The sequence below is a fragment of the Salmo salar genome, chromosome 22 (assembly GCF_965601325.2).
Source record: "Salmo salar chromosome 22, fSalSal1, whole genome shotgun sequence".
Classification (NCBI taxonomy): domain Eukaryota; kingdom Metazoa; phylum Chordata; class Actinopteri; order Salmoniformes; family Salmonidae; genus Salmo; species Salmo salar.
The window spans coordinates 10,515,727-10,525,318 of record NC_138312.1 but is presented as its reverse complement, the minus strand read 5'-3'; the positions used below and the strand labels follow the sequence as shown (position 1 = coordinate 10,525,318).

The window sequence follows — 9,592 nt, the reverse complement described above, 5'->3', positions numbered from 1 at the left end:
CACATTATAATAACCTAGTATCATAGCTACATAGCCTATCCCATAATGACATGTAAATCAAATGTATTTATCACATGCTTTGTAATGTAGCTATAAAGCTATAAACAAAATGTAGCTATTTACCAACAACACGCCAGTCTTAGGTTTTGACGGTTGACAGCCCAAGTAGAACAAGTAATCCATATCCTATCCATCTGCCCAAGATTGTTGAACAAACTTATGGAAGCCCATTTTCATTCCTATTTTCAGAGGGAAATGTGCGTGCGTTACATCCACATGCAGACAACAAATGTCCATATGGCAGCTGGGGGGCGGACCACAACTTGTTGTTTCTAGGCAATTGGGCATCATTGGCAAAAGTGTAAGTAATCCATACCCAATCCTCCAGTAAACTTTGACGAACTCACTTACAAAACTCTGTTTTGGACGAGCCTGACTTTATGACCAAAATTATCCAATTTACACTTGGCAGTCAATTTTTACACTACAATGAACGTTTCTGACTCATATCTTTGCGACATAAGCCGTTTAAAACCAGAGAAGTTGGTTCTAAGTGGCCTTTACAGTTGTATTGGTGTTGGTAGCTTTTATGGTTTTGCCTCTACAGGTGGCAGAGGAAGTAAAATCATGAACTATTTCTAAAGTTGTGCTTGGCTTTCAGCAAGCACACTTTAATTACACAGTTTAGTTTATTGAGTAATTGACAATCTTGGAGTTTAGATGATTATTCAGAGTACATCTAGTGGATTTCCATGCACACGTTCAGTTACAAACAAAAACAGGATTTCCAAACAGACAACAATTAATCACATTTCAAATATTTCTGTCAAAGCAAAGTGGCCTACTGACAAATCACAATGTCTGGTGTGGTGATCCTCAGGTAATCATGAGGATGTTATACTGTCCAATAGGCATACAGTTCAATCATCTCCTCCCCTTCATCCTGGGCGAACAGGTATGTGGCAAAGTCGATCAAAAACGCCTTAAGCTTATGCTCGTTTGACACCCACCACGTTTTGTAGATAACCTCCCCAAACAGCACAAAGAGGAACAAGATGACAAAAGACAAGAAAGCAGTGGTCCGTGTAGTAGGCACTCTTCTCTTGGTTGGTCTTCCTGCGACATTTCTTTAAGATGTCCTCCATTGGGTGATTCTATGAATCACATCACCCTAAATCCTCTCAGGATTTCAAGATTTCAACGTTCACAAAACTAAAAAATAATGAGAGAGAAATGCAAAGTGTCTGGTGATTATAGTTTTACAGCACCAATACTGCAAGAGTGTCCCTTCGGAATACTCGTATTTTGTTCGGGGGAGTGCTTGTGACCCAAGGTAACAGATGGGTAAAGGTAAAGAGAGAGAGAGACCTAACATGGGAAATTGGCTTTTGTCAATCAGGTCAGTCTCCTCTTTCACAGACAACATGAGTGACAGGAGCAAATTGCAGAAGCCCTTGCATCAGTGTCACCTCTCCCATGTCCTGTCATGAAGTATTTAGTCTGTGTAGACTGTCCATTTCTAACAGCTATTTCTAACAGATCCATGCAGGATCTCTTTATTTGAGTAAACCACTTCACTCTCTGTATCAGTGGGGTCAGGATTGATTGGTTTCTCTGGCGTGCTTTGCCAAGTGGTGGGTTGCCCACATTTGGCGTGCTCCTCAGTCACAGATGTATTTGTACTTTGTAATAAAGATTATGTTGAAGTACATCATAAACAAGGACAGTGCATGCTTTCAGTATCTCTACTTTTAGGAAACATTTGGAGGTAATATCAGAATCTCAAAAAATCCCGTACTCTGATAGCCATATAAAACAATGCTGATGATGCAGATTGTCAAACAATTTAGCTAGTGTGTAATTAGTAGGATATTATTATTTATTAACTTTGAATGCAAATGCAATATCCCCAGACTCTCTTTCCAACCACCTAACCCCATGTGTATCAGTTATACAGAAGTGCCTTGTGAGGGTCAAGTTGATGACGAAGCAGAACTGACAAAGGCTTGCATAAAGGTTTTCCAGGGTTGTATAAATCACACAGCCATAATGTACCGCATGTAATGAATTCACTCTGGATTTAAATCGGGCTCACTCAGATGCCGGAGCCTTTTTCAACACCCTGTCAGTGTTATGAAAATGATGGCACAACCAAGATCATTCTTCTCAAACAAAGCATTGTTGAACCTGTTCACCTGAAACTATTCTTAAGAATAATCTGTGGAGCTTGGTTTACAGAGAATTGTCTTGATTTACATTTCCTTTGTGGATCTTGATGGACAACAGCTTGACTGTAAAACGGATATAGGCATTTTGAGTGATCTTCCTGGGAAAGCATGGGATTTTACAGTAGTATTGAACCAACTCTTGTAAATCGTTATTTTTGTTACAACGGCATTCACCAAAAACAGTTGGCAAGGTAACAGCACCCCACCCATACACATGCCACTAAAGCTGAAAGAGGATGAGTGTGTTACAGGCCAATTTGACAAGGATCTCGTTATACCGCAAATTACTCAATATGCATTGCAGCTGGCATCAGTGAGTGAAATGACAGATATGGCCTGGGCTAATTCTTATTTAAAGTCTTCCTTTTTCCTGGATTGTCTTTCCCAGGTGGGGCCTATTTCAATTGTAAATTCATTTCGTTTCCATAATTCAGTGAAGTGCTCTTTGTTGGAGTTCATTCCAGTAATTGGGGGCCATTACAAACTAGCCTGCAGTCCACATACTGTTTCCTTCATCCCAAATGTCTCTCACATGGTTGCATAAGTTTCCTCATCATTGCACTATGGCTACTTCTTTGACACAACTATTCCGCAGGAAAAGCATAGAAACAGTGCACGTCCTGGCTAAGGGTGGACTGGAGTTTTCTTAGCCAGGGGCGGCGGGCTGGGCTGGTTGGGACAGGGGCTGGTCTCCTTGTGTTTACACAGCATGCAGCGGCGGGCAATCTGGACTAGCGTGGCGCGGAACCGCTGTATCCGGAAGGCATAGACCAGCGGATTGAGGGCAGAGTTGACATGGGACATAAAGATGCCCACGTACATGGCGCTCTTGGGCATCCCACACTCCGGGCAGAAGAAAACGATGCAGTTCATGACATGCAGGGGCAACCAGCATAGAGCGAATAACAAGACGACGAGCGCCAGGGACTTGGCTAATTTTAGCTCCTTGTGTAAGTACTTGCTGGTGTCGCAGGTGGCCTCTGCACGCATGTTGAGCTGCTTTCGGATCACCCTGAAGATCTCAGCGTACAGTGCGATCATGATAGTCAGAGGAACCACCACCCAGCCAAAGAAGTTGAAGTAGACCATGTAGTCCATGCGCATGACCGTGGTAAACGTGCAAACTATTATGTCATCGCTGGTGGTGCTGAGGTTACCGTGCGTGTGCTCATTGTGCCAGCCCAACATTGGCACCAGCCCGGTCAGGGCAGAGAGAAGCCAGCACAGGAACACTGCCACCCATGCCCTGTTCTGGGTCACGATGATGCTGTACCTGAAGAGGACCAGAGGAATGATCAAAGTCGGTTTGAAAAACTACACAGTCAAACATTGAACATGCAAAACAGTTGGAGATAAAGTTTAGCATAGACTTCAGATAATCTCCAGTCAAATATATCTAGAGATATCTTTTCATAAGCCATCTGTATGAAATGCTTGACAGATGCATTAAGCATGCATTTTTAAAGTACATGTTGTTTTAAGTAGCAATGCATGAGCTCTTATGAATAACAATGATGCACAATCTCGGTTTATTGCATTATGAATTAAATTAATGTATGGACTGTCATACTGTTATACCCATTTGCTTCAGTGCCACTCAAGCTAACAGGGTGTCAAACGTATTCTGGGACAGAAGCACAATGCATTCATATTTGAATTCAAGGTGATTTATAAAGTGTCACCAAATTTCCTGAGGACAAAGATATGGATTTTAGAATGCAAAATACTGAAAGCTAAGCAAATGTAAACATCTACATTTCTTTCCCGATTTTTTTTTTGATGTGAGGAAATAAAAGGTGGCACTATGAAACCAATACAATTTAAACCAAATGTATGATAATTTAATATTAAACAGCCAAATTAAGGAACCGTTCCCTTTAATAGTAAGTTCCCACTGGGCACAAACGCCAAATGAACATCTATTTCACATTGGTTCAATGTCATTTCATTGTAATGACATGGAAAAAACGTTGATTCAACTAGTGTGTACCCAGTGGGATTGGTCCCCTGTTCACATGACATTACAAATAAATGACGCACCAGGAACTTTGCCAAAAATGCCTAACGAACCAGCCTTAAAAATCAATCCTTGGGACGGACAAGAACATTTTAATATACTTAAAAGCTTTCAATGTCTGGCCCATTGATTTCTGTTCAACTAAGCGTAGATATATGGCTTTCGAGCAGTCTGAGAGAAATTCTCCTCAGATACACTACATTACCAAAAGTATGTAGATACCTGCTCGTCCAACATCTCATTCCAAAATCCTGGGCATTAATATGGAGTTGGTCCCCCCTTTGCTGCTATAACAGCCTCTACTCTTCTGGGAAGGCTTTCCACTAGATGTTGGAACATTGCTGCGGGGACTTGCTTCCATTCAGCCACCAAAAGAGCAATGGTGAGGTCAGGCACTGATGTTGGACGATTATTCCTGGCTCGCAGTCTGCGTTTATCCCAAAGGTGTTCGATGGGTTTGAGGTCAGGGCTCTGTGCAGGCAAGTCAAGTTATTCCACATCGATCTCGACAAACCATTTCTGTATGGACCTTGCTTTGTGCACGGGGCATTGTCATGCTGAAACCGGAAAGGGCCTTCCCCAAACTGAAGCACAAAATTGTCTAGAATGTCATTGTATGCTGTAGAGTCAAGATTTCCCTTCACTGGAACTAAGGGGCCTAGCCCGAACAATGAAACAATTGGCACTATGCATTGGGGCAGATAGCATTCTCCTAGCATCCGCCAAACCCAGATTCACAATAACAGCACATACAGTTGACCGGGACAGCTCTAGCAGGGCAGAAATTTTACGAACTGACTTGTTGAAATGTTGATATCCTATGACGGTGCCACGTTGAAAGTCACTGAGTTCTTCAGTAAGGCAAGTCTACTACCCATGTATGTCTATGGAGATTGCATGGCTGTGTGCTTGATTGTATACACAGTCACAAATAGCCAAATCCACTCATTTGAAGGGATGTCCACATATTTTTGTATATATAGTGTACGTTGCTACCGCATACTCCCTTGGTATCCCTCGCACATCAATATAAAGAGGCCTTTGAAAAAGTCCACTTATACAGCGCCCTCAAAAAGTAATCACACCCCTGAATCAATACATGTCAGAATCCCCTTTGGCATTGATTACAGCTGTCTTTCTGGTTAAGTCTCTAAGAGCTTTGCACTCCTGAATTATACAATATTTGCACATTATTCTTTAAAAAATTCTTCAAGCTCTGTCAAGTTGGTTGTAGATCATTGCTAGACACACATTTTCAAAACTTCCCATAGATTTTCAAGCCGATTTAAGTCAAATCTGTAACAAGGCTGTGCCTGTGCTTAGCTCTGTTCCATTTATTTTTATCCCACCAAAAACTTGCTAGTCCTTGTTGATGACAAACATACCCATAACATGATGCAGCCACCACCATGCTTGAAAATATGAAGAGGGGTACTCAGTGATGTGTTGTGTTGGATTTGCTCTAAATATAACGCTTTGTATTCAGGACATAAAGTACTTTTTTTTGGGCCACATTTTTTGCAGTTTTACTTTACTGCCTTATTGCAAGCAGGATGCATGTTTTGTATTTGTTTTATTCTGTATACGCTTCCGTCATCTGTACAGGCTTCCTTCATTTCACTCTGTCATTTAGATTAGTATTGTGTGGTAACTACAATGTTGTTGATCCATCCTCAGTTCTCTCCTATCGCAGCCATTATACTCTGTAACTGGTTTAAAGTCCCCATTGGCCTCATGGTGAAACCCTTGAGCAACTGAGTTAGGAAAGACTCCTGTATCTTTGTAGTCACTGGGCGTATTGATACACCATCCAACGTGTTATTAATAACTTCACTATGCTCAATGGGATATTAAATGTTTTTAATTATATTTTTAACCATCGACCAATAGGTGCCCTTCTTTGTGAGGCATTGGAAAACCTCCCTGGTCTTTGTAGTTGAATCTGTGTTTGAAATTCCCTTCTTGACTGAGGGACCTTACAGATAATTGTATGTGTGGGGTACAGAGATGAGGTAGTCATAAAAAATGATGTAAACACTATTATTGCACACAGAGTGCACACTATTATTGCACACAAACATATTATGTGACTTGTTAAGCACATTTTTACTCCTGAACTTATTTAGGCGTGCCATAATAAAGGCGTTGAATACTTATTGACCCAAGAAATTATTAATTTGTAAAAATGTCCAAAAACATAATTCCACTTTGACATTATGGGGTATTGTGTGAAGGCCAGTGAAACAAAATCAAAATGTTATTAATCTTAATTAAAAACGTGGAAAAAGAAGTCAAGGGGTGTGAATACTTTCTGAAGGCACTCTAAGTCAATGTATAATTAGAATTAACAGAAAATTGTCCTCACTAGGAATACAGTAAAATTCTTCATTTGTTGCCCTCAAGCAAAATCCATCTCATTATGGACAATCCTCTATTAAAAGTTTAAAACCCCGAATATACTGTAATTTCATTACAGGTGGTGCTGCAGACCAGATAAATGTATTTCATGTGATGCAGTTACAGTATGTTTTTTTGTCATGAATTTGGCAGTTGTTTTTCAGTAAATAGCATGCAACCGGTGGCTATACAGTGGACTCACTTGATGGGAATCTTGACCCGGAGGTAGCGGTCAATGGCGATGGCCATTAGAGACAGGATGGAACCCTGGGTGATGATAAGGAGCAGACAGGCGAGGAAGAGGCAGGTGTAGAATTGAGTCTTCAGCCCCAGACTAATCACTATAGCCAGGGGAATGACCAGGGCTCCCACAGCGATGTCGGCCACCGCTAGAGACACGATGAAGCAGAACGTGGTGTCCCTCAGGGCGCGGTTTACACAAACCACCATCACCACCAGCACGTTTCCCAGCACAGAGACCAGGGCGATGGCTGTCTCCATGGAGATGTAAATCATGTCCACATGCTCCCGTGGCTGGATACCGGGAGAGGAAAACATTTTAAAAGTCCTCAGATCTCCCCTTGCCTTGCCTCAGAATGGAAATGGTTTAAGAGGTTTTTCTTCAATTGGTCCTATGGATTCAACTAATTTCATTGTGTCCTCCTCCATTCTACGTGTTCCCTCTGGGTTGCTGCTGTTGAGAGAAGAGTGGGTTGTCGCTAATCTGGCATTGATTGAGTGGGCCCTATGTCAATGAGGGGATCTGGGGAGATGAATGTCCAGCATCCTCTTCTTGCTCCACACTAACTGGCTGACAGGCTGATCCCCTGCTTCTCTCCTCCTCTCCTCCTTCTCACTTGCTCTCACTCTTGGAGAGAGGCTCTCTCTGAAACAAGGGAGGGGCCTCGTTCTCTATGCAGCAGTCTGCAGCACCACCACCTCCCATCACTGCTCTGGAACAGTAGCGAGCTCCCCACATACCATCAGAAGTGTGTGTGTGTGTGTGTATGTGTGTGTGTGTGTGTGTGTGTGTGTGTGTGTGTGTGTGTGTGTGTGTGTGTGTGTGTGTGTGTGTGTGCGTACATGACGTGTGTGTGTGTGTGTGTGTGTGTGTGTGTGTGTGTGTGTGTGTGTGTGTGTGTGTGTGTGTGTGTGTGTGTGTGTGTGTGTGTGTGTGTGTGCGTACATGACGTGTGTGTTTGTGTGTGTGTGTTATAGAGGGGAGCTGTGACTATGGTCTGGCAGGTGGGTCTTATAAAACAAGCATTTGGGAGATTGCATGCTTTTCGGCAGGGCCACTCAAGCTAATAGGGTATCAAATAAAGTTGGAGTGCCAAGGTGCCATCTTAAGTTTTTAGTACTCTGTCACCTGAGATGCACTACAAATATGACACTTTATTAAATGTTTTGGTTATTTTTTTAAAGTCAGTTAAGAACAAATTCTTATTTACAATGACGGCCTACCCCTGCCAAACCCGTATAACGCTGGGCCAATTGTGCGCCGCCCTATGGCACTCCCAATCACAGCCGGTTGTGATACAGCCTGGAATCAAACACGTGTCTGTAGAGACTCCTCTATCACTGAGATGCAGTGCCTTAGACTGCTGCGCCACTCGGAGCCCACTTACCCAAGAAGATTTGTGAAGAACCAAACTAACAATCTTCCCCCCACGCATTTGTGCTAACCAAGAATGCTGTCATCCTCTCAAATAGCTTTGCATAAATTAATGGACCTTACTGTGTCCAGATGTTCTGTAAGTGATGTGACGTTTTTACTTCCTGAATATCCACAAAGAGAATCTGTAGAGATAGAAATAGAACCTTAAATCCCCTATAGATTAATGTTATACCCTGCCCTTTTGCCTTTGGCCTTAAAGATGAATTAATAAATAAATAAATCATCTTTAGTGTGGCTGGAGCGCTTCCCAGTCTTAAGGCGAACCTACAATGCTGACATCGATTTCTCATTAATCAGAAAGCATCAGTACACAAGCTACATGGGAGTAATTAGAATTATGTAATGTGCAAGTTATGATTTGTGGTTATTCAGGTGCAATCCATGGTTTAATTTCATACCCCAGCTAATTAACTTGTAAAAAGATAAACTCAGCAAAAAAAGAATGTCCCTTTTCAGGACCCTGTGTTTCAAAGATAATTCATAAAAATTCTAATAATCTTCTTCATTGTAAAGGGTTTAAACACTGTTTCCCATGCTTGTTCAATGAACCATAAACAATTAATGAACATGCACCTGTGGAATGGTCATTAAGACACTAACATCTTACAGACGATAGGCAATCAAGGTCACAGTTATGAAAATGTAGGACACTAAACAGGCTTTTCTACTGACTCTGAAAAGCACCAAAAGAAAGATGCCCAGGGTCCCTGCTCATCTGCGTGAACGTGCCTTAGACATGCTGCAAGGAGGCATGAGGACTGCAGATGTGGCCAGGGCAATAAATTGCAATGTTCGTACTGTGAGACGCCTAAGACAGCGCTACAGGGAGACAGGAAGGACAGCTGATTGTCCTCACAGTGGCAGACCACGTGTAACAACACCTGCACAGGATCTGTACATACGAACATCACACCTGCGGGACAGGTACAGGATGACAACAACAACTGCCTGAGTTACACCAGGAACGCACAATCCCCCCATCAGTGCTCAGACTGTCCGCAATAGGCTGAGAGAGGCTGGACTGAGGGCTTGTAGGCCTGTTGTAAGGCAGGTCCTCACCAGAGATCACTGGCAACAACGTCGCCTATGGGCACAAACCCACCGTCACTGGACCAGACAGGACTGGCAAAAGGTGCTCTTCTCTGACGAGTCGCGGTTTTGTCTCACCAGGGGTGATGGTCGGATTCGCGGTTATCGTCGAAGGAATGAGCGATACCCCAACACCTGTACTCTGGAGCGGGATCGATTTGGAGGTGGAGGGTCCGTCATGGT

General features: G+C 42.7%; 1 protein-coding gene across 1 annotated transcript; it reads right to left on the bottom strand.

Moving 5' to 3' along the window:
* Positions 1-206: 206 nt before the first annotated feature.
* Positions 207-7,572, bottom strand: LOC106582721 (adenosine receptor A1-like). Its single transcript, XM_014166093.3, has 2 exons — positions 6,845-7,572; positions 207-3,501 (listed from the first exon to the last, which is right to left on the bottom strand). Exons 1-2 carry the CDS (start codon positions 7,198-7,200, stop codon positions 2,853-2,855), a joined length of 1,005 nt encoding a protein of 334 aa, XP_014021568.1. The 5' UTR covers positions 7,201-7,572; the 3' UTR covers positions 207-2,852.
* Positions 7,573-9,592: the final 2,020 nt, after the last annotated feature.

Coding starts and splice junctions, on each gene's coding strand:
- LOC106582721 (XM_014166093.3), bottom strand. CDS start 7,200: ATGTTTTCCTCTCCCGGTATCCAGCCACGGGAGCATGTGGACATGATT. Junction 3,502..6,844: donor CGGGTCAAGATTCCCATCAA/GTGAGTCCACTG, acceptor GGTCCTCTTCAG/GTACAGCATCATCGTGACCC.